At 34.7% G+C, this 25,473-nt stretch overlaps 2 protein-coding genes across 5 annotated transcripts in view; one reads left to right on the top strand and one right to left on the bottom strand.

Moving 5' to 3' along the window:
• Nucleotides 1-2,881, top strand: part of COCH (cochlin) — a 13,469-nt gene extending 10,588 nt beyond the window's left edge. Inside the window, exon 11 of the mRNA XM_024732668.1 lies at nucleotides 2,092-2,881. Coding sequence (XP_024588436.1) covers nucleotides 2,092-2,267 — 176 coding nt within the window. The 3' untranslated portion in view covers nucleotides 2,268-2,881. The remainder of the gene's footprint in view (nucleotides 1-2,091) is intronic.
• Nucleotides 2,882-4,532: 1,651 nt separating this feature from the next.
• Nucleotides 4,533-25,473, bottom strand: part of STRN3 (striatin 3) — a 55,294-nt gene continuing 34,353 nt past the window's right edge. For all 4 annotated transcript variants that reach the window (XM_024732662.1, XM_024732664.1, XM_024732665.1 and 1 more), the window contains 9 exons: nucleotides 23,515-23,648; nucleotides 22,017-22,192; nucleotides 21,782-21,829; nucleotides 21,360-21,481; nucleotides 17,616-17,783; nucleotides 16,247-16,387; nucleotides 12,795-12,902; nucleotides 7,217-7,303; nucleotides 4,533-7,134 (listed from right to left, as the gene is read on the bottom strand). In XM_024732662.1, the coding sequence (XP_024588430.1) occupies nucleotides 6,965-7,134; nucleotides 7,217-7,303; nucleotides 12,795-12,902; nucleotides 16,247-16,387; nucleotides 17,616-17,783; nucleotides 21,360-21,481; nucleotides 21,782-21,829; nucleotides 22,017-22,192; nucleotides 23,515-23,648 (1,154 nt within the window). In that variant the 3' untranslated portion in view covers nucleotides 4,533-6,964. The remainder of the gene's footprint in view (nucleotides 7,135-7,216; nucleotides 7,304-12,794; nucleotides 12,903-16,246; nucleotides 16,388-17,615; nucleotides 17,784-21,359; nucleotides 21,482-21,781; nucleotides 21,830-22,016; nucleotides 22,193-23,514; nucleotides 23,649-25,473) is intronic.

Below are 25,473 nucleotides of genomic sequence, written 5' to 3'. Positions count from 1 at the left end.
CTGCATCGGCAGGCGGACTCCCAACCACTGCGCCACCAGGGAAGCCCCCAATAATATTTAAAAAAAACAGAAATGCTAACGGGAGGGGGAGAATGAAGAGCCTTACATTTTTCTATACTCCTCTGTACTTCCTTTTCCCTATTTAATTCCTAATGACTTTTGCTTTTATGCATTTATTAGCACCTCTGCTAGTGCACTTGTGTACTTTTATAGGTATTGATGGAATACTGTTTTTATTAAGTAGAATAGAGAATGGATACTTGCAATTTAAGCTATATATACAATGGCTTATTTTTATACATCTGTCTTAATGTATTCTTCAACTAACTTACGTTGAAGACCTTTTTGCTATCATACTCCTTAAAAGTGTAGCTTACTGAATTTGTGGTTAACAGGATTGGATTCAGGCTACATAAAGTGAACTAAATAAATTCAAATATATTCTCCCTATGTGATTAATTGAACTTCAGGAGGTTGGGCCGCACTATTTTCATGAAAGTTATCCTTTAGTGATAGCAAAGTGAAAGTTAGCAAAAGCCAGAAGATAGGATAGGTGTTCAGGGCTAGGGCACAGCTGTTTTGGTTTTTTAACTGTAATTATATACTGGGCCTGAGCTTGACAATCTGAGCTTGAATGTAGAATTATAAGTGAAGAAAACTGAAGGGGAGAAAGTTTTTTGACTTCTTTCGCCAGGGAGAGGGGAGGATTAGCTGGTGATGATAAATCAGTAATTGTTTCAAGCAGCTTTTACATCATCGAAACCTGCTTTATTTATGTCTTAAGTATTCACAACTCTGATCATTGTATACCACTAGAAGGGTGATGAAGCTTTGGATAGAAGGGAGTAACTATTTCAGAAACTCTCAAAATTTTATGCGGAATTTCCTCCAGTACATAGATGGTAGTCTACACTTCATAGACATTTTTTGGCGGTTTTTGTTACTTTATTTTGGCTGCGCTGTGCAGCATGCAGGATCTTAGTTCCCCAACCAGAAATCAAACCCGTGCCCCCTACAGTGGAAGCATGGAGTCTTAACCACTGGACTGCCAGGAAAGTCCCTGGCTGTTTTCATCATCAGAAAACTTTTGCTTTGGGATTAAAGACTGTCAATTTTTTTTAAAAAATAACTTTATTTTTGGCCACATTGGGTCTTCACTGCTGTTTGCGGGCTTTGTTTAGTTGCTGCGAGTGGGGTCTACTCTATGCTAGAGTGCGTGGGCTTCTCATTGCAGTGGCTTCTCTTGTTGCGGAGCATGGGCTCTAGGCACGTGGGCCTCAGCAGTTGTGGCTCGCGGGTTCTAGAGCACAAGCTGAGTAGTTGTGGCACACAGGCTTAGTTGCTCCGGGGCATGTGGGATCTTCCCGACCAGGGCTTGAACCAGTGTTCCCTGCATTGGCAGGCAGATTCCTAACTACTGCGCCACCAGAGAAGTCCCTGTCAATTTCTTACTATTGGCCAGTTTGCTAATGCAACACATACTGAAATGGGAGAAACAATTATCACTCACAGAGGACTTGTCACCGTTCCCCAGACAAGGCAAGAGCCTTAGAAAACTTTCATCATTTGTATATCCCATCTTCTGTGTCATTCTTTCTTGCTCTATTATACTGGCTATGACTCCAGTATAACAATTAATTGTGATGATAGCAGGTTGTCCTTCCTCATGCCAAACTCTGAGTAGTTTTCACCATTTCGCTAAGTATGTTTGCTGTAGGGTTTGTTCTTGTCTTTAATCTAATCAGGTTAAGAAAGCTTCCTTCTCTTTCTAGCTTACTGTGTACTATCATGAATGGATGTTGAACTTTATCCAATTATTTTTTTCTTTCAGCGATCATATGACTTATCTCTGTTAAGGTGGTAAACTGCACTGATGGCAAAACCTGTGGTTTTGACCCAACTGTTTAGCCATTCTCATCACGATTACTGCTAAAACCAGCCCAACAATTTGGTACAGGGGATTTAGTTCTTCAGGCATTACAAGGCAGTTTTGTCTGCAACTATGTACTAATGGGTGAAAAATATATACACGTAATTTTATACATAAGCTGGAACTTGGTTTTAATTGACTTAAAAATACTTCTATTGTAGGTATCACCATCTTCTCTGTTGGTGTGGCTTGGGCACCTCTGGATGACCTGAAAGATATGGCCTCTAAACCAAAGGAGTCGCATGTTTTCTTCACAAGAGAGTTCACAGGATTAGAACCAATTGTTTCTGATGTCATCAGAGGCATCTGTAGAGATTTCTTAGAATCCCAGCAATAATGGTGACATTTTGACAACTGAAAGAAAAAGTGCAAGGGGATGTATAAGTTGTTTTTAGTAATACTGAAATACTATATAGCATACTAAGATCAGACACAAAACTATTATACTAAAGATGGCAAAAATGTAAGCAAGTAAGCATTCATTTAAAGCTGCCTTCTAATTACAGTTCAGACTCCATTGTTCAAAATACTCTGCTGAGGCTTCATAATCACGAACCTTAGAAACTCAGGAAAGAGGAGATACCGTAGATTATAATTTTAAGAGTTCTATTTTAACATGCATATTAAATGTATAGATATGCAAATTCTATAGTTCAATAAAAGCAGCTGATATTTAGACCAAAAGCAACATTCCTTCTCTACTTCTGTATTACACATATAAGGAAAATGAAAGAGAAACACATATAAGGAAAACGAGAAACAAACAGAAAACAGCTCAACTTAGTTCAAATATATATTGACCCAAGTAGATGTTGTCTTAAAACCAGTCAACAATCTGGTTTTAAGATCTTAACATACTAAAAGTTACTTAACATACTAAAAGTTATAATTACAGACGAAATGGAAGCGATTTAGGTATCAAGCCTCTTTTGTAGTGTACTTTCATAACAACAACAAATATCACACTGAACAAGACTGAAGAATTGCCTGGTATTTTTCTATTTATAGCCTTAATTTTATATGTGTATTGATGTATTTGGCTTATACTCTAAAAGTCAACCATGTATTGAAAAAAATATTAAGTTGGTAAATTTTTACTTACACTTGTAAGTGTTTACTTATAAACACTTAGCTTTAAAGAAAAGCACACCTTTCAAAGAGGAGAACTGCAGGGAAGAATATTCTACTTTGACTATTTAAGCAATAAAACTGCTAGTGACTATTATTCTAAGGTCCCTTACTTATTATTCCAAGTGTCTCCCCCTAGGGCATGGTAAAAATTCTATTGACACATTAACCACTTCGTGTTGAAAGACCGAGTTGTTTTCTTAAAATCATGCAGTAAGATTAAATACATTTATTTTCTGTTCCAATTACTTATTGAATGCCTACTGTTTTAGGCATTATGCACAGCCAGTACCAGGTTAAACAGTTGATTACTTGGTTCAACAAAGTTCTTTTGTAATTAATAGTATTTTTACTTAAACATCCTTGTGAAGTTGGTTCCTAAGAAAAGTGATCAAAACTCCCTTTATGTAACTATCAATCATTACCTCACCAAGAACTCTCCTCTCCGACGGAAGTGCTGTCATATCTTATCCTGCCTGTCTTCTCTAAGGACAGGATCTATCCTCTCATTCATCTGCACACTCTTATTTCCCATCACACATACACTGATCCTATCTGAAATGGTTTACAACCAGTTGACCTGAAAAAGGTGTTAACTGGTTGGAAAATTTATACTCCAACAAATTTTTTGAGTTTAACAATTTTACAGCTTGTGTAAAAGCTTACGTATCAGAGAGCAGAACCGAAATTGCCTTTGACACTACATAAAAATTTGACTAAAGAGAATATGGGAAGTCATGACTCCCCTGACCGCCACTGCCCCCACCCTTTATAAAGCTACAAATATGACCGATTCATGTAACGAGGAGAATTTTAACAACACAAACGGGTTTAACATGTTTTTTTCCCAATAAATAGACAACTTTCAGCTGAGAATACCACTCCTTAAAAAATTAAATGAAAACCCAGCCTCTAGTCATTAGCTCTTTAAAAAATTTTATAAAGAACAAAGTTTTGAGGTAACCAGGGAAGCTAATATTTTGACTTAAAGAGCAGCAAGAGAGTAGAAGTGAACACTTTATATTTAAGTTACTGTTAATTATTTTTTAAAACTAAACATAATCAAGATAGAGTTAACAGCTAAAAATAGAGTAAAAGGATTTTTTAAAAGATATAATTCAACTTTGCAAGCATGCCTAAATTTGTTATGCTAGCCTATTTATAAGCCTTAATGCATTAAATGAGATGTTGGTCTTCAGTGGATAACTTACTTTGAAATATGGAAAAAGTACATGAATAAATATGAAAAGAGCAGAATATGATTAAATATTGGGAAAGTCGACATATTAAAAAGCTTGTATATAAAAATACTCAAACTTTATGTATAAAGCACCATTTAATAGTCAAATGAATCTACATAATTTCCCATTAAGTCACAAATGGAAGCACACAAATAAGATATTCTTTTTGCATCCTTTTAGTCTCTTCCAAATGTTTAATATTGTAGAGAAAATACAACCAAAGTAGATAAAAATAAACATATATACTATTTTTATTCATTTCAGTTTTAATACATTTCAAAAAAGATGAATGTTTATGCATTGCAATGATGATAATCACACTTCAGTTCAACAGTAATGCATTGGCTTGGAACAGCTGCCAGAAACAATACTAGCTTTGGAAAGCTTGTTTCTAAATTATTTAAAAAAAAAAAAGAAGGAAGAGAAAATGCCTCTTTAATTTGTTCACTAAGTTGAATGTTCAATTCAGAAAACCAGAAAAACAATACTTTAAGAAAATTTCTGAAAACTTTTAGTGTTTCACCAGCAATGACTAAAATTGACATTTCGATTTTTATGGTAGGTGACAGAATTTCTCAATGTACATACAATGTAATTTTCTTTTTTTTTGAAGTAGGCATTCAAATAGAATTTTGTCACGTTAAGTTTTCTAATGTTACCTTCTAATTGCATTTGCAATTCCCTTCAAAGAAAAAGGATTATTACCTTGTTGAAGGAAAAGTTTGAAGATATTAATACTTAACATTTATGAGGATAACTTTTAATTAATGAACAATGCAATGTTTATTCTCTGCTGAACTTTTCTGTGGGAAACAGGTTTGGCTAGATAGGAAAGACAACACTATTAATTGAAATTCAGATTTAATAAAGTAATAGGGTATCTTAAGGAAATGATTTAAAACTGCATATCTGCTGGTTTTGTTTTTTTGTTATTTTGAATTATCTAACTTACTTCAATAGAAGATTTTTAAATCCCCAAATTGGGTGAAATACTTAGAAAGGCATTCTTAACAGTATTAACTGTTCTAATCTTATTAGAATATCAATAAACAGTATAAAGTTTAAAAGAACAGCATAAAAATGAAGGACTCACTGAGAAATCATCTCCATTTCCTACTTTAATGGAGAGTAAAGTATTGCACTTTATTATTCAACACAAAATAATGTAGCCAACAGTAACATACAGGTACACAATTTAATATTTATTATATGCATTTTATATACATTATTTTTCAACAGCTGTACGTTCGCTATGTGGTACAATCTTAAAAATTTGCTGATTCATAGTTTGTAAAACAAAAACCTTACAAAACTCATCAAAACTCGCAAACTGATCAGAAAAGTTTTTTGGAAGACTAGAAAAAATACTTTATTGTCTTAATCATGCATTACACAAACAAAATCTTTAGTTACACCATAAAATTAAGCACATCTGAAAAAATAAAACAGGGATAACTAGTCCAAACACAGCAGATTTCTGTATCCTGATTCAACTATTTTTGTATCCTATTTGTAATGCAAATAAAATTTTACTCCAAATATTTTAAAACAAGATAGTTTTCTCTGGAATCATGGTAAACCAAGATATGTAACTGGGGGGAGTCACCTTGGTTTGTAACTTAAACTATAAAATACTCCATTTTTAGTCTATTTTAGACTATTCAAAGAGTTCCAAAATAGATATACAGGTTCCTTTAGCACATTAATAAAAGGATATAAAGACCAACAAAAAGTGAAATAAATAATAGGCTATTAGCAAGATGGATAATCCTTGATAAATAAACTTGTAAATACAGTAAGATGTACAAAATATCACATAGTGATAGGATGCCAAGATTAGTTTTTTTTTTTCTTTTTTAAGAGTTCATTTGGAGTACTAAACCCCACCGTTTCATTTTAATACACTTAATAGTCCTTGGTTTAAGAAGACAGTTATGTGATGTTGAAGGTGATTTAGCATCTTTATGGAAAGACTTAGCTGAGCTGTACTACGCAAAAGAAGGAAAGAGTGTGCTTACACGGCAGCGGGTCAGTGAGATCTCTGTGTTTCAGGGTTGTATAATGCAGAAAAACGTCAATATAATCTTGAGCACTGTTGTGACAGGCTAAATATATAAAAAGACTTATAAAAACTAGAATTTTATCCAAACATTTTGTGCAACTAATGCTAAAATATTTTAAGTTAAATTTTCTTTTTTATTTTTTTTAAAGCAAAATAAGTTTAAAAGGGTATCTGTGGCATTCAACTGATAAACAGAAGATCACTAAGAGATGAAAAAAAGCTACTCTTGGAGCTCACTTCCCCCCAACAAGAGCACCACATTCCTAACCCTAAGGCAGCACACAGAGTCCAAAATAAAAGTCTTTTTGTAAGATCAGACTCCACACTGGCTTAAAGATACCTAAAAGACAGACATACGCTCAGTTCATATCCAGTACAGGCCACAAATAATGGAGTCCTTTTTTTGTCCCACGAAATACAGTAATTACAATTAAATTAATGAGCCTGATGTTAAGATGTGATTTCCACCAATTTATGCCTGCCCCAAATATAGCCTTCATCAGGCAGATCACATGTAGTGTCATATCAGTAATATTTTTGATGGCAGTGATGCAGACCCTCTGTGTCCAAGCGAATCTGTTGTTATGATGAGTTTTTGTTGATTCACACAAATACTTTGGCAAGGGCATCAGCCCCCGCACTAGCAATATATGCTTTTGATGGATGGAAAGCAACATCATAAATTGATTCATCTAATTTTTTCCTATGTGCTGTTATTTCTTGCACACATGTCTTGCTGTCCAAATTCCACAATCTAATAGAACAGTCATGGCCTGTAAAAGAATAAATGAAAAATGTTACTGAGTAACAGTTCTATTATACAATTTGTGGGCAGTACAGGAAGTTCAGACTTACTTCCAGACATCAAGTAGATTCCATTAGGATCTACTGCTAGACTTGTAACAGCATCCAAATGAGCTACCATAGAATGGATCATTTTACCTAAATAAAACATAACAGAGAAGATTAAGTTTTTAAATAGTTACTAACTTGAGCGATCAGAAACCAAAATACAATACCGACATAAAATTTCACCACAGCAATATTTTTTATTGTGATAAAATACATTTAACACAAAATTTACCATTTTAAACATTTAAGAGGGTACAATTCAGTGGCTTTTAGAACATTCATAATAATGTGCAAATCACCATTATCTAGTTCAGAACATTTTCATCTCTGCAAAAGGAAACCCTGTACCCACTAAGCAGTCACTCCCCATTCCTCCCCAAGTCCCCGGTAACCACTAATCTGCTTTCTCTATGGACTGGCCTATTCTGAATGCTTCATACAAATGAAATCATACAATAACACGTGGCATTTTGTGTCTGCCTTCTGTCACTTAGTATAATGTTTTCAAGGTTCATCCACTATAATAATATTCTAAAGACAATTTTAATTCTAATGCAGAAGTTTCCCAGCAACTCCTAAAGACATCTGTGTGATATGAATCTGACAGTATATGATAGTGAAAACCATAATGACTATAGGGTTGCATCAAAAGCTTAAGATTGGGCTTCCCTGGTGGCGTAGTGGTTGAGAGTCCGCCTGCTGATGCAGGGGACATGGGTTCGTGCCCTGGTCTGGGAGGATCCCACATGCCGCGGAGCGGCTGGGCCCGTGAGCCATGGCTGCTGAGCCTGTGCATCTGAAGCCTGCGCGTCCGGAGCCTGTGCTCCACAACGGGAGAGGCCACAGCAGTGAGAGGCCCGCATACCGCAAAAAAAAAAGCTTAAGATCATGTATCATGTAAAGGGGAATTAAAATGCAAATAGAATCCTTCTCATTCAGAGATGTAAAAATTATTGTATATACAGGGTTAATGATAAATAAATCACCAGGGAATATATGCCTTTCTAAAGATTCTAGTAGCAACATTTATCTTCTGAAATGTCAATCATTTAATACATTAGAAACAAGAAAGGGGAGAAGGGTGGGAGTACATCACAGAAATTACTCTGGATTTCCCCAGATAGTAGCAAAAGCACTATTCTGGAAAACATAATTTAGTGAATATCTTCATTAAGATTTGGCAAGCAAATGGATTCAACAGTGAATTGAAATTAAAAAACAAGTTGTGAATACAAAGTTGCGTTGCACAAATACAAGGGCATCAGCCTCTGCATTGGCAATACATGTTCTGATGGTTGGAAAGCAAAATCATAAATTGATTCATCCAAGAAAGGAATAAAACAGCAAGTACCACTAACTTAAAAAATTTCCTCCCCTTTCATTCAGCAATGAGTATTTATTACTCAAATGCCTGGGCTGCTCCTAATGAGAGATGGAGGTCTTTCTCCAGAATTCTATTTACAGTCGTTTGCCATGCTCCTTGTCCCCTGATGACATTCCACACTGAGACTTGAAATAGACCTACTTTTGTTATTTGCCATGGGGCTATAGCCCTTAACCTGAATACAAAACCACAACATAATCAAATGTGCAAAAAGTTACTCTGAAAAACGTAAGTCTGCCATTTTCTGGCAATACTAAACAATTATCAATTAAGGACAAAATTAGTCTCCTGTCATTTCAACCACATTTGTCTGTTTTTCATCAATACTAAGATTAACAGTAATTTTAACGACTTTTCTCTACTATCCTGAGAAACAGAAAAATCATTCAACATACTATTAGTCCAACATAATTCACCTATCAGTTCTAGAATCCATTCCTCTGAATAGTCCTATTAAAAAAAAAAACCCAGAGTATGAAATGGCTGGCCTCAAAACATTAGGGGGTTAACTACTAAGCATCATCAGCTTCCCTTAAAATATCAGCTCTGTGATGGTGACTCTTAATTCATAGATCTCGTTCTGATTTCTCTCCTGAGAATGATCCTACATCTCCTATATTTAACATGTCTTAAACCAAAGAATTCTTTCAACCAAATAGCAGATTTACCCATTTCTTTAAGGGTGCTATAATTTTCCAAGTTTAACTTCAGCTTTCCTGCCTGTGCACTAAACTAACCCTCACTATGATATGTAGTCAGTTTAGAATCAACCTTCCTCTACATAGTCACGAAGTCACTTCAGAATGTGAGTGACCTTCAGATTGGACCATTTACAGAGAGGTGCAATGCTGAACCAAGCTGGATGCTGGGTTTCTACTAGTGACCACAGAAGTCACAAAGCTTCTGACCCCTCCCAACAACTAGGACCCCTCCTTCAGCAGCATATACATGCAGCTTCTCACATTTAACCAAATTTACCTTTGCCCCATGGCTCTGCTACCACCCTTCTTCCCCCACCAAGATTAATTCTTTCTTCCTATAACTGAGGAAACAGAGGACACATGCAGTCACCAGTTCTCTCTTCCCCGGCACCTTAAGCTCTTTGACTTAAGATAATCTTATTATTTGGGATAATCTATGAAATGGAGAAGAAACAGACTAATAAAAAAAATAGTGGACTCTGGAAGCAAACTGCATGGGGGTTTGAATCCCAAACCTGTAATTTTCTCTGTTTTGTAACACTGAACAAATAACTTCTTTTGATCCTTTATTTCAACTATAAAATGAAGATAATAGTGCTATATCTACCTTACGGAGCTATTAGAAGAGCAAATATGTTAGTATATGTAAATCAAATAAAACAGTGTTTCACTCACAGAAAGCAATATACCGCTTGTCTGTAAGATTTAAGAGGACAAGATATTTTATTTTTGTTCACCAAGCATGGAGAAGTGTGCTGAGGATATGGCAGATACTCATAATAAACTTTGCTGAATGAATGAGTCCATAAGCAATTCAGACCCTCTTCCTCCAAGTCCTCCACATCCCTCACTTGTACTACACCTTCTCCCAGATTCACCCACTAGCCAAGTCTCTTGAGCACAGCACATATGCAATTCCTATTTGTCCCTCTACCAAAATTTTAAAAATCATGAGCCCTGAAGATCTCTCTGGAACAAACAGTACAAATTGAAAGTTTTAAATTCTCTAAAGTCAAGGGTCTACCATATAGTGTGACTTGAATACTCTTTCTAAACCAATATTGCAAACCCCTGCTCAAATATTCAAGTGGTTTTCATAGTGCATAGTGTAAACAAAGATCCATTATTCTTAGCCTGGCTCTGAAAAGTTCACCTCAATAGTTTCTGCTTTCCTTTTCCAAACTTACGTCTCTGGTTTTGCCTATAAGAAACTTCTGTTCCAGCCCAAGTTCCCACTGCTGTGCCTCTACTCAAAATATACCCTTATATGGAATTTCCTATTTTCTTCACTTAAAAACAAACAAACAAACAAACACCTTACCATTCTTTCAAGGAAACACTCAAACCTTCACTCTATGAAGACTCCTTTATCCTACTGCATTACGCATTGAGTGTGTGCATGTATGAGCGTGTGCACACCCACACACACTATTTTCCCCAGACAATAAGCCCTCAGAAAGCAGAAACATCTTACACGATAGTAGCCAGTGCAGTGCGAAATACTAAATATACTTTTATTGTTAAAATCTAAATACTTACTGAGTCCATTCATACTATCAATTTCTATGTTTCAGATAAAAAAAAAATTCAAGGGCTTCCCTGGTGGCACAGTGGTTAAGAATCTGCCTGCCAATGCAGGGGACATGGGTTTGAGCCCTGGTCTGGGATCGTGCCACAACTACTGAAGCCTGTGCGCCCTAGAGCCCGTGCTCTGCAACAACAGAAGCCACCGCGATGAGAAGCCCACGCACCGCAACAAAGAGTAGCCCCCGCTTGCCGCAACTAGAGAAAGCCCGCGCAGCAACAAAGACCCAACACAGCAATAAATAAATAAATAAATTTATTTTTTAAAAAATTTCAAGAAATTTACTATTAATTTGATAGAATAATACCCTACTATTAACAACTTAGCTAACCATCAACACCAGTTATCGGGATATCCTGGTTTATTACATTTAAATAAATTACCACTTTTCAAAAAAGACTTTAAAACAATATATCTCAACTCAATTTACAGTTTAATTTAACTCAAGTGTTGTATGTGTGTGTATCTGTGTGTATGAGAGACAGAAAATGAGAGAGAGAGATTTTCCATTGTTTAGAGCCTGTTGCTTCAATTATCTTCACATTACAAATAAGGTACTAGCTGGTTAACACCAAGAATTAATTGGTAGAATTTGTTAACAATTTAAAAGGCTATAGGCTCCTTATTTCTGATTTCTGCCACTAAAACAGCTCTAGAGACTCACTTTTTGCTTTTAATATAACTACTAAAATTCCTGAACCTCCCCTTACAAATATAAATCTTCAATAATTAATGAAAGGAATCTTTTTAGAAATACAGTAAAGGAAATTATCTCTTTGTTCTTGCAGCAGTGGAAGATGTTTAGGCTTCATAAAAATGTTTAAAGAATTGATTTGATAAGGTGTTAACTGAGAACATTCACATGAATATGAATCTTCTTTCCTGTGCAATATATAGACCTGTGAATATCCATTCTCTTCTCAACTTGTCCTACTGAGTTAAAAGGAACCTCTGTCCATGAAGTGTTATTTGAGCAAAGATATTTATGTAAGACTGTAAAGACTAAAAATTATGACCATGTCCTATACAACCTTCAAAGAGAAATCTTAGTTCTAATTTGCTGTCTTGCTTGATAATTTGTTGTCCTGCAAAAATGTTGCAATTAACATTTAAGTTTCTTATTTGAAGTACTTCAATATCCCTCTAATCATTTTAGCTCCTCAAAGAAGCCTCTCTTAGCTATCAGACTTTTCCTGAAAGAGAGCAAACAGTACTTTATGTAGTATTCTAGGTAATGACAGATGAGACAGAGGCCCTTAAACAAACAATTCTATGGCCAAATTAAAATTTGATTTGACTTCTATATAATTGGTATGTTTTCCTTACAACAAGAAATAGAGGAGGGCTTCCCTGGTGGCGCAGTGGCTGAGAGTCTGCCTGCCAATGCAGGGGACACGGGTTCGTGCCCCGGTCCGGGAAGATCCCACATGCCGTGGAGTGGCTGGGCCCGTGAGCCTGTGCGTCCGGAGCCTGTGCTCCGCAATGGGAGAGGCCACAACAGTGAGAGGCCCGCGTACCGCAAAAAAATAAATTGATTAATTAAAAAAAAAAAAAAAGAAATAGAGGAAAGATGACAATAAACAATTGACACTGTATCATCATTTCATCCACTGAGAAATAATTTTAAGGACATATCTGAAATGCCAAATACTAGAAAGAGATCTTTTCTGCTATACTAATTCACAACAGAATATAAAGAAAAAAAATTCAAATGAAAGGGTTTATAACTGTCATGAAATGAAGAAATCATAAGAGGTAAGCAAGGTATTATATATACTTAAGGATAAAAATTAACATATTATAAGTGTGCTACATTAAGTAAAGCAAAAATTTGAGTTAAATCAGTTTAACTTGGCAATTTTGAAGCCAAGAAGTCAATATCTTATATAGAAAATAAGATAACCTACTTACCCGTTTTATTGTCAAAAAATTTGATGTGTCTATCTTCATGAGCAGTTATTGTAACAGGAAGTGTGGGATGACTTACTACTCTATTAATGTGATTACTGGATTGTAAACCTGAAAAATAAAGAATAATAATACACCAAAATTCAAACCATCAATGTAATGTGAAATCTAAAAAAAGTACAAACAAGACAATATAAAATAAAAACAGGTTCACAGACACAGAAAAGAAATAGGTGGTTACCAGAGGGGAGGGGAGGGAGTGGCAGGGGAAGAGGTAAAGGGGATTATGAGGGAGAAACCTCCAGTTATAAAATAAATAAGCCATGGTGATGTAATATACAGCATAAGGAATATAGTCGATAATATTTCAATAAATTTGTACGAGGAAAGATGGTTATTAGATTTATTGTGGTGATCATTTCATAATGTATGCAAATGTCAAATAATATGTAGTACACCTGACTTAATACTGTCTGTCAACTATATTTCAATTAAAAAAAAAAAACAAATACTTCAATCAGAAGTTAAATAATGGCCTTTTTAGTCTTACCAAAAAATAAGAATCACTAACAACTAAAGCATTTATACATAAAACAAAAAGTCTAAGAAGTAGAACTAGAGCTCTAGAGAGATACAATTTCTTACAATATGTGTAAGCTAGCATGCCCTATAATATAAATGGATAGTACTAGGCTCAAGTTTAGAAAAAAGTTAGAAGTATTTTATTATTTTATTTATTGTTTTTTTTTGCGGTACGCAGGCCTCTCACTGTTGTGGCCTCTGCCGCTGCGGAGCACAGGATCCGGACACGCAGGCTCAGCGGCCATGGCTCATGGGCCCAGCCGCTCTGCGGCATGTGGGATCTTCCCGGACCGGGGCACGAACCAGTGTCCCCTGCATTGGCAGGCAGACTCTCAACCACTGCACCACCAGGGAAGCCCCAAAGTTTGAAGTATTTTAATTTAGACTGTCAATATAGGTGGTTTAGAATTTTTAAAAGACCCACAAATCATTGCTTTTAATAAATAGCCCATAAAAGAACTGGAGGCAATTAATAAAGAAAAAAATTCATAAGTGATAATTAGATGTTTGTAAGAACCACCCACATCCCACCCACACTAACAAAAAAACAGAGAACTGGAATTAATGTTCTTAGGAATGAGACCTTTTCTTTACTACCAAGTTCTTAATTTTTGATTAGATTAGTGATGAGGAAAAAAAAAGAGAGAGATCAAAACAAATGGGAAGGGACTTCCCTGGTGGTCCAGTGGTTAAGAATCCGCCTCCCAATGCAGGGGACATGGGTTCGATCCCTGGTCAGGGAACTAAGATCCCACATGCCGTGAGGCAACTAAGCCTGCGTGCTGCAAGGAAGAGCCTGTGCGCTGCAATGAAAGAGCCCACGTGCCACAACTAAGACCCGAGGCAGCCAAATAGATAAATTATTAAAAAAAAAAAGGGAAAATATTGTCAACATTTATTAGACTAAGTAAATCAATTATTCTACATGTATACAAGAACTCTTAACTGAACTTAAACACATTGAAAAAAAATGTATGTAAGAGGAAGAAGGGGACTTGGGTTGAAAAGACACTTTGGGTATAATGTGGTTTGAGATTTGACCATGGAACCATTTAAATGTTTTCTATAATTATAAAATGACTTTTAAAAGAGCAGTCATGAAAAATCAAACAAATGAAACTTAACCATAAAATTAAATGAACTTAATCATATATCCAATCGGCAGTATAAGCACAAAGAAATGAACTACTTCAAGTGACTTTTAAAAGCACAGTAATTAGACTGTCCAACACTAGTAGACTATACCCTATTATTAGTAATGATACTGTTGGTGGTGTTGCTATTATTATTCTGAGATGACTGTATCTGTACTGTGAGATAAATCAAACAAGAAATTATGATGATTTTGCTGAGAACCAAGAGTTTCAACATTGTTAAAATGAGATAAAGATATGAAATCAATGAGATAAAGATATGAAATCAATGAGATAAATCTGAATTAGAATTGGAAGTATTTGTATAAATTTATCAGTCTTTTTCTTTATTAAAAATGTACTTCTAGCTCTGTCCACTGAAAAAGTCTAAACCAATGACCAACTCAAGAGACATGAAAGCCATGGGGACTGACTCAATAGCACAGCACCTATCTTGTAGTCTCTAAATGCCATTTTCCACTAAAAGAAACCATGGCTCCTTAGAGAAATGGCTGATTTCAGATCTGGGGTGCAAAGTGAACAAGATGAACCTAGAACACCTTGTCATCTCAGAAGGCAAGAAAACCATCAACAACTAACAGGGTCATGTCAAAAGGAGGACTCAGAAGCCAAGCTGAATAAGCTCCCACTGGCCAAAGATGAAATAATCGGAGTAGCAATAAAGATAATACCTGCAACAGACTGAAATACATAAAATACATTTATATCCAAGAAAGATTATAATGATAATAAAACCAAACAATATCCAAAAGACTCACTGGTCACCTTTGGAGGATGCTAGGGAAGTACCTCATCATTTTAAAGCAATCATTTATCTTGCTTTTCCTTTATAACTACTAACTCCAGGTAACCAAATTACTGATGAGAGGTGTTCCTTTTTATAGAAGCATTCTAGCTAATAATGGAGAAGAAATGACAGAATTAGAAAATAATTTTTCAGCAGTTAATGAATTAATGGACCCAAGCAATGAATGGAAACATAAGAAAAAGATAAAACAGACAATATTTACTTCTGAAAAAAATTCACAGATTACTATGAAATAATCTTGCGAAAAACACTTATAAACTTTAAAATGAAGACAAATAAAAACATTGAACCTGAATTTGAATAAGCCTCTAGATCCACAAACAATTTACAGGAAATAAAATGAACAGAGGAGCGCATTAAATGATACCACAAGGACGTAACTGGCAAAATCCAAACTATGGGAAACTATAGGACAAACTACCTAATTTCTTCAATTAAGAAATGCAAGGGAAATAAAAGAGATGGAGGGGGAACCTACAGATGAAAAGAGACCTGACAGACTTACCAACCAATCACAATGCATGGGCCTTATTTGGATCCCTATTTGAATAAACTGTAAAATACATACCACATCCTATACTTACAACCTTGGCCATTTACACATAATTAATGGAGCTGGATGATGATTTCATTTGGTTCATTATATTTTCTCTACTTTCACATGTATTTTCATTAAAAACTTAATTATTTCACTTGCTTTCTTTTACCTTTACATTGCTCTGCTCACTTCTCTGTCCCCACATATTCACCCAAGCTTTTAAGCATAATTTGAGGAAACAGCAGAAATAATAAGTATACAGTGAAAGTAATTATTTTTCCATACTAAATACAGTCAAAATATAAAAATTGAAAGGTTACCCTCTATTGTGAAATAATCCTTTTAAAGGTTCCAACCTTACCAGAAAACTTACCAGAATCTATCTGTGATGAAAGCATCACCAATGACTGTGATGTTTCTAAATCATAAATTACTGTACTACCAGTGTTGAAAGAGGTCACCATATGAGCTGGATCACAGCCTATAAAGTCAACCGATGTAGGTATTCCATGCTCTGAAAGGAGCACAAAGAGACACAGTGTGAACACAATAATTTAGAAATCTCTGATTTTCTAGTAAGAAAAAGGAATTTGAATATTCTTGAAATAATGTTAATAATGAAAAAAAGCAATTATGTTAGGATGGTAAGATATAATGGGTAACTTTTCCTCAATTATTAGGAGTTTTTATAACATTATAAGAAAAATATAGCTAGAAGGCTCTTAAAGTAAGAGTAGATATATACAAAAGTTATTGTTCTCCTATGCATTTTCTCCTGAGAGAAAAAAACCCTAGGTTAGTTTACTGGCCCACTTGCAATTTTATTTCTTCCTGTAAAATGATAAAATAGCATTCTCACATCATTGTCTTGGGAGACTGCTCACCTGTCTGAGACTGGTAAGCCTTATCAAATAGCTAATACAAGTCAAATTTTTGGATCTGTGAAAATGAAGGTTTGGACTCTGGAATGCACTGATGCAGTACTATCCTAAAGTGTCCCAAGCAGCAATTTTGCTCTTTAACATATTAAATTCAACTGTCCAGATCAATGCACAACTATGTGAAATCTGGAGTAAGCAATTAATTACCTGGATGAAGCAAGAAACAAATTATCTAAATGAATTTTCACCTCAAAAGCTTATTTAGGCAATTCAAAATTAGTAGAATCACTAAGGTATCTAGAGACCCAACAAAATTAAGCATAAATGTTCATCTAAAATGTTTTAAAACAAAAAATTATTTTTCGTAAAAATAAAAGGTATGATTTAAAAAAATTACTTGTGTAACTCAGTTTGCACTTCCCAGTTAAGGGTACTATTTCAATGATTATGGCTAGACTTCTCAACCAGTGTGCTCATATGCGGTTTATAGGTATGCTTGAGACTGTGATCCCTTCAATCTTTGTAAGCAGCCACTTGGATGGAGCTGGTGGAGGGCCTCCTGCTGTTCCTGTAAGTAGCCTCGTTTGTCTACTCTACTGTCACATACAAATAATTCTATTCTTCACATAGGACATGTCCTGAAAAAGGTCAAAAAAAGCACTGAGCTACAGGATATACTTGCAAAGCACCTTTCTTATTTATAAAAAAAATGACTAGGAATAAAAAAAATTATCACAGCTTTATAAGTTTTTTCAATTATCTCTTTAAGCAGTCAGGAAATAGTAAATCAACTACTTTGTCTTTTTTATCTTCCAAATTTTTAAAAAATTAGCTTTTTTCAAAGAGGCAAAATTTACTCACCCTTGTCTCCATTGTAAGTGCAAATACATGGCAATTTTTCTTGTGGATTCCATAATCTAACAGTGCCATCTGCTGAACATGACAGTAATTGATTTTTTATGCCACTATAAGCAAGACCCCAGACAGCATCTGTATGAGCAACTAAAGTGCCAGCTAGAACATTTGGCTCTGTAACAAAAGAAACAAACAAAAGTTAGCTGAAAGAAGTTTTAAAAAAATGCTTTTGTATATAAAGATAACTTACTACATAATTAAGTATAAAGACTACACATACAGTCATAATAAGATAAACCAAAGTACACATAGCCATCTCTATGCTGTGGAGTTATGGGTTATTTTAATTTCCCTTTCCAATACTTTCCTATATTTTTGCAATTTTCTAAAAGGAACACACACTTAAAAAAACCAAACAAAAACAGCATTATGGAGATGTAACTCCCATGCCATAGAAACCACCAATTTAAAGTGTCAGTTAAATGGTTTTTAGTATATTCAACAAGTTGTGCAATCATCACCACATCAACATTAGGACACCTTCATTGCTTGTTAGCTATTTCCCCCCAATCTTCCTCTCTGCCTTTCTGCAGCCCTAGGTAACCATTATTCTACTTTGCTTCTATAAATTTGCATATTCTGGACATTTTACACAAATAGCTTTTTGTGACTTCTTTCACTTAGCGTAATGTTTTCAAGGTTCATCCACGTTGTAGCATGTATCAGTGCTTCATTTCCTTTTATTGCCAAATAATATTCCAGTGTATGGATATACTACATTTTACTTATCCACATCTGATGGACAATGGGGGCTAATAACATTGAACATCATTTGTCCTACAATCCTGTTTCTCTACTAAATTCCCACTTTCCACAGATATTTCTCATCATCTCTGCAATACTCACAGTTCGTAACCGCCCTTACTCATGAACGATTCTCTCTCATACTTCACTGGGAAAATACAGCGTTGAAATAGAAACTTTTCCCCTACCTTTCTGTCACCCAACCTATAAATCTACTTGTATCTAAAACCATCTTCTCCGTGTTTCCAGATACAACTAAGGAATTATCCTCCTTCCCTCAAAAGGCTAATTCCACCAGGTATTCTGGATTCCATTCGACACACTAACTTGCTTTCATGTTTAGTTTTTCTACTACACAGATTATCCTCCTCCCTGGGATCATTACCACAGCAAACGAATATGCTCCAAAATCTCTCAACCAAATAAACAAATCTTACACCACCCTTCCACCAAATAATAGAAAACCATATTGAGTAAATGTGCTTTCTTACCTCCCATTTACTCTCTAAATCACTCCAGTACCATCACCACACCAAAACAACCCTTGCTAAAATCACCAATGACAAAGTCTATTCTATCAAATTTAATAACATTTCCCTTCCTTTCTTCCTCCTTTCCTTCCTTCCCTTCTTCTCATCACAGTGACTTTTCATCCATAGAGTGTACCTTGAAAGGTCATCCAGAGGTCCCTTTACCTTTTGGTCTTAGCCCCAACATCCAACCTCTGTCTGGCCCAAACCTGGACATCTATTTGTTACTTATAAAAAAGAACCTTCCTATCCTTATATTATTAGACCTCTAAGCAACATTTGAAAGTGCATACCATTTCTTCTCAAAATGGTATGCTTGCATGATTCCACATTTTCCTGGACACCCTCCTACCTCACAGGCCATGCCTTCTTAGTTTTTTTGGTTGGCGCTCTTGCTCTAGCCACCCCACCCGCCATGTCAGAGCTCCTCAGGATTTTGCCTTCTCTTCCTACCCTATACAACACATTCTCCCTATGTAATGCCACCCATTCTCATCTTGGCACTGATGGTACCTACTTGATATTGCCATCTCTTAACATGCATAAAAACCCAAACTCAGCATCCTTTATCTTCTCACACCTGTTCTGTTCCCATTCAATATGCTACCATCGTACACTCAGTTGCTCATGTCAAAAATGCAGGTGTGGTAATGAAAAAGTTCTGAATTAGATAGTGGTAATGACTGCACAACCCTGTGAATATGGTAAAAACTACTGAACTGTGCACTTCAAAAGGGTGAATCTTATCATATGTGAATTATACTTCAATAAAGCTGTTAAAAAATAAACAAGAGTCACTCATCCATCACTATATCCACTCAACCCAATTTATCAATAGATTCTGTCTGTTCTACCCTATCTCCCCAGTATGTCTTAAATCTATTTCTCTCCAACTGCTCTACTACCCACTCTAATCTTGGCAACATCATCTCTCACCTAGTCTACCAGATCACTATGTTACAACTTTACAACTTCACATTGGTATTCCTTTCTCCACTCTTCCCACCCCCAATCTATTCTCCTTGCAACAGCCAGTTATCTTTTTAAACCCTACATTTCCAACTTGCTTCCTGGCTTAAAACTCTTTACTAAAAGTTAACTTTTGTTCTTCAGATTTTGGCTTGAATGTGATTATTTTAGACTATATCTAAAGAAGACTTTGGCTGTTACTCTCTCTCATAGTACTGTATCTTCACACCAGTTACCACAATTTGTAACTATCCATCCCCTTGTTTGTGTTTAAAGTCTAATTTTTTCTATCAGACTAATTCTTATTTGATGTATGCTTGACATCTGGCAAATTTAGGCACCAAGTGTGTGTTAAATAAAAAGACCAAAGAGCTCTTAAATTCTTTTTTGAAAAAATATTAACTTATTTATTTGGCTGTGCTGGTTGCGGCACACAGGATCTTCGTTGCAGCGAGTGGGATCTTTAGTTGTGGCATGTGAACTCTTAGTTGTGGCATGTGGGATCTAGTTCCCTGACCAGGGATCAAACCCAGGCCCCCAGCATTGGGAGTGCAGAGTCTTCAACACTGGACCACCAGGGAAGTCCTTTAAATTCTTTTTAAATGAACCAACCATTAAGTAGACAACTATTTAACCATTCTCATACTAATAACATTCATTTTGTTTTAATTTTTTATAATTACAAACAATGCCCTTGTAAATATATTTGAATACATGTGCAGGTATTTGTTAGCCAGATTCTAAAAGTGGCATTTGGGAATAAAAGTTTTTTTTTTTAATTAAGAATTTTTTGTCCCTCAAGTTGACAGATATTCCCTTATGTCCCTAATTTGTTTCTGTCGTCTCCCACTAAATATTTTTTGAACTACATAAAGTATTTAAGTTTTAAAAATTATTCCCTATATTAAATTTTATTCTCCTTTCTGTAACTAGTACTGAAATTAATGTTTGAATTAATACAGTTTTAAATTTTTGAACACCATAGAGGAAGTACCAACTTGCAGGCTAAAATATTCACGGCATGATATTTTTTACTTTTTCTCTTTAATAAAAGCACATTACTAGTAAATGTAAGGACTAAATGAAGAGACTAATACATATTTAAATAATCTTATAATATTTGAGGTGATTATTTTTGTCAGCCCCATTCACTTTAAAAAAGACATCTTGAAGGCTTCCCTGGTGGCGCAGTGGTTGAGAGTCCGCCTGCCACTGCAGGGGACACGGGTTTGTGCCCCGGTCCGGGAAGATCCCACATGCCGCGGAGCGGCTGGGCCTGTGAGCCATGGCCGCTGAGCCTGCGCGTCCGGAGCCTGTGCTCCACAACGGGAGAGGCCACAACAGTGAGAGGCCCGCATACCACCCCGAAACAAAAAAAAAAAAAAAAAAAAAAAAAAAAAAAAAAAAAAAAAAAAAAAAAAAAAGACATCTTGAGACTTTTACTTACCATATGTATCGTATGGATCCACATTAGGACTAGGCATATTCCACCACTGGATAGTTGCATCAATACCACCACTAAAACACTGTTCTCCATTAGAACTAATAGCTAATGATAGAACAGGACCACTATTATAGGAAAAGAGGAAAGAAATTACTTACAAAGCCTAAGAAGAAACTCATATCTGTATCCCCCCAACCTCTCTCTAAATTTATGTGGTATCTAAAACTGTTTAGGTAAACATGTACATTTGAACAGTACTGATTATATTCTCACTAATACAATTATTAATCAAATGAAATATTGTTCAGTATATCTTTCCTAACATAAAACAAACATTATGAGAAAATTATAAGGTTTTACAATTGATAAATAATAGTTAACAATAACTATGGTTGTTAATTAAGTCCTAATTCAATAAAACTTACATGTGGGCCCTAAATGTGTAGATAGGCTCTACATCTAAAGAGGCACTCCTAAAAGAAGGGGAAAAAAAGGGTGGGGGGGGAGAAGATAAATAATGGTAAATCACTGGTTGATATACAAGGGTCATTAGGAAAGATCAAATGAGTACATAAAAGATATGGGACCATAAAGAATAATAATTATTTATAATTAGCAAATTTGGAAGGAAAAAGAATAGGCTAACATTAAAATACTTGCTTTTTGGCAGGAACTGTTTTTTGCAAGTTCCATAGTTTCAGAGTATGGTCCTCAGAGGCAGTAATCAGCACAGGTTCTACAGGATGAAAAGTTAATGCCCGTACTCCATCAAAATGGCTACGTAGTGTATACTTGGGATTCCATGTCTTTCGAAAGGCATCTTTATTGGCAGGCAACTAAAAAGAAAGAGTGCAATATTTAGTGGTAAAAGTAGTTAACTGATAGGCATGTGGAATTTTTGTTTGTTTTGGAGTGTTTAAAATATATATTCAAAACTGCTTTGCTAAAATAAAATGTCCAGCAGAAATTTAGTATACCTTAAAAACTTTATAACAAATCTTTATCATTTAGTAAGAACTAAGAAGAATAATTTCATTAGCTTTCAAATACTTAGATCAAATGAGTCCCTTAATCTGTTTTACCTAATCATCAGGGTAAACCCAAAGTCCTATTAAACATCAAATGAGAACAAAAACAAAACAAAACAACTACCATGCTGCAATACTTCACATGAAAACAATAAAAATTATATAAATTACTACTAAAAATCCAAGGGTACAACATTAACAATACAGCTGTCATTTAGAAAATCAGCATGTGATATTTTTCAAGGCAGCAAGTTAAAGTACTTTCCAAAAGTCTGAACTAAAGACACTTTATTGATATTGATAAGAGGTTAATCTTTTTACCTTCATTTCTCCATCTGTAAAGACAGGCTGTGAAACCACTTCTAAAGTAGTCAAGTTTATTGGAATTTAGTTGCTTATATACTTTAAAAGTATTAATGAGAATAATCCAGCCCACCAAGGCTGATGTCTCTAAAAAAGCATGCTAACGTAAGTATAAAATGTAGAAAAAAGGACTTTGTTATGAAAGGAAAAAAATTAATTTGCTGAAAAGCTGCAAATTCACTAATACAAAATCTAAGCAAGTATAGTTAACTCTCGATTGAATGTTTATTGTCTATAAAAAATTTAACCCAAGACTAGTTTCACCTCTAACATTGTCCTTCCCACGTCCTCTCCATCCTCTCCCCATCCCTCAAATGAAGGACTAAATATTCAGGAAATGACAAACTAACTCTAACATTATCCTTTAAAAAAAAAGTTCAACAATAAAATGTGCTTTTTAAGAATTATCCTGAAGGCAAATAAGTGATTCGGGTTACCTATTTTTCTCTTAACAGCAAAATATGGCTTAATTTGAGTAGGTAATTGAGAGTTGACTACTCAGGTAGATATTTATCAACCAATATTTTAAGGTAATCAATCACCCTAAACTCCTAACTAATCCACCACAATACCTAAGAAAAAATTTAAACACCACAAAGAAAGTAGTTATAAGAAAAAAACTACATGTCACTTCAAATAAACACAATGTCACACTTAAACTTATCTTTTCCATGCACCTTGACATTAATTCTGTTTTATAAGTGTTTCCAAAAAACAAGGAGCCTTCTATTAAATCATTAAAAAATTAAAAATAAAACTGCACTTACATCATAACTATAGTCTGCATCATTTGTTACCGTCAAGTCTGCAAGGTCTCCAAGGCCCAGTACACTTAACAAAACATCATCAGAACCCATAATAAATGACTTGCCTCCTCCAGATGGAAACGTTATTGGTTCAGCTATAAAGAACAAAACCGCTTCTTAAATGCTGAAAAATCATACAGTACAAGACAATATTGTGGGGGAAATGTAAGCACTTAACAGTTACAATATTCAGTAATATAATTAATTTTTTTCCCACTTCCCTCATTTCTTCCACTCAAAAAATCCTATTACTGTGTAGTAAAAAACAAGTGTTTATTTTGGAACTGAACATAATTTCCCACAAATCAAATGTGCACTAGATATATTATTTCAGGGTGGGAGGTGGGGCACAAAACCTTTGTCTATTTACATCACTTATCACTTTGGTATAACTATAATTATAGTATTTTTAAAACATAATAGGTTGTTGCTAAGTCCTTTTGCTTTCTATCATATTTGCTTGAAAGTGCTAGGTATTCTAGTCCCTGGTAAAAATTAATATAAGTGTTCACATGTAAATAGTTTCCAGTCTGCAATACAGTGTATCAGCTTACTGAAGTGAAGCCTTAAATTGCTCAGATTTCTTCAGTAACAGCAATGGTCTAGGAAAAGGGCAGTTCTACCATCACTGTCCGTTTTCTTTCCCCAAAAGGTTAATGTATGTGATCTTCAGAATGGCTTCCAGCTTTCAAACTTTGACTATGTTTTTTTATTTTAACTTCCCTTTTATTTACCATCATACTTCTAAAATAAAATAACGAATCTATACTGACTATGGATAGCACTTTAAACTTCTGGTACTTGGACCGATTAAAATCGAACACTGCCATAATTAGAATAACTACACTACTATAAATTTTGCTATTACAGTTATAGTATGAGCAATAATTCTCCGTATCATTTCAAACATGCTTTAAAAGCAAAATTTTAATCTTAAAATACAACGGGAAAGTACATAAATCATTGTAATACAAAACAACTCAACATATCAATACATATTTAAAATCCATGAGCAAATTAAAAAATTCAAGCTATTTATCAATTTTGAAAAATTCCTATAAAAGATGATGATATAAATTTAATACACTACAGGAAACATAACAGATGTCATAAAACTTGTCAGTCATCACTAATACTACTGAAAATATTCTGAGAAGATACAAGTCAACTTCTCCTAGATATATACTATGGCAAAAGTAAAATTCATCCTTTCTTAGAATATCGTATTATTTATTAAAGTAATCTGTAATATCAAAGTAAGCTATATAATTTGATTCAAATAGGGTCCTGAATGACATTTCTAAAATGAAGCTGTGTGTCAGCAACTGATATAGGGTAAATCAGAAAGAAAATACACATAGGGATAGTAGTATTTAATTAATTTTATAATGACTATACCTACTGAATCTAAATAATCTATAGCACTGATCCTTCCTATCACTATCTAGTATGCAGTTATTGGTAATACCAGAGCAGCTGAGAATTATAAAATCAATAGTTTAAAATTATGTTTAAGAACAATTATATAAAATTCATTAAGTATTACTTTCTCAAAGCATTTTTAGCCAGTACAAGGACATGTTTTTCTTTTAAGCTCAGAATTTGTTTCTAAGACAAGTTAGAACAAAATGCCACAATTCCTCCCACTCACAATTACACAAACACTCAATAACAGAACTTTTGATAAATGCCCAATAAAGTATTGGTAACTTTAACATGGTAACTAATTATTCTGCATTATTACATATTCTTTTTGCAGAGATATTTCTTATCAGTTAATGGCCAATTTAAGAGCATGTGAAGGGAAGTGTCTAAGCAATATTAGCTAGTTTTATTAGAGTTTTAGATTAATTGTATTAAATAAAAAGTATACCAATTTCTAATTAATCACATAACTACAGTTCTCTATCTCTATACACA

This window comes from Neophocaena asiaeorientalis, unplaced genomic scaffold (genome assembly GCF_003031525.2).
Source record: "Neophocaena asiaeorientalis asiaeorientalis breed wild unplaced genomic scaffold, Neophocaena_asiaeorientalis_V1.1 scaffold216, whole genome shotgun sequence".
Taxonomy (NCBI): Eukaryota; Metazoa; Chordata; class Mammalia; order Artiodactyla; family Phocoenidae; genus Neophocaena; species Neophocaena asiaeorientalis.
The sequence above is the reverse complement of the archived record's forward strand: the minus strand, read 5'-3'. Positions and strand labels throughout refer to the sequence as shown.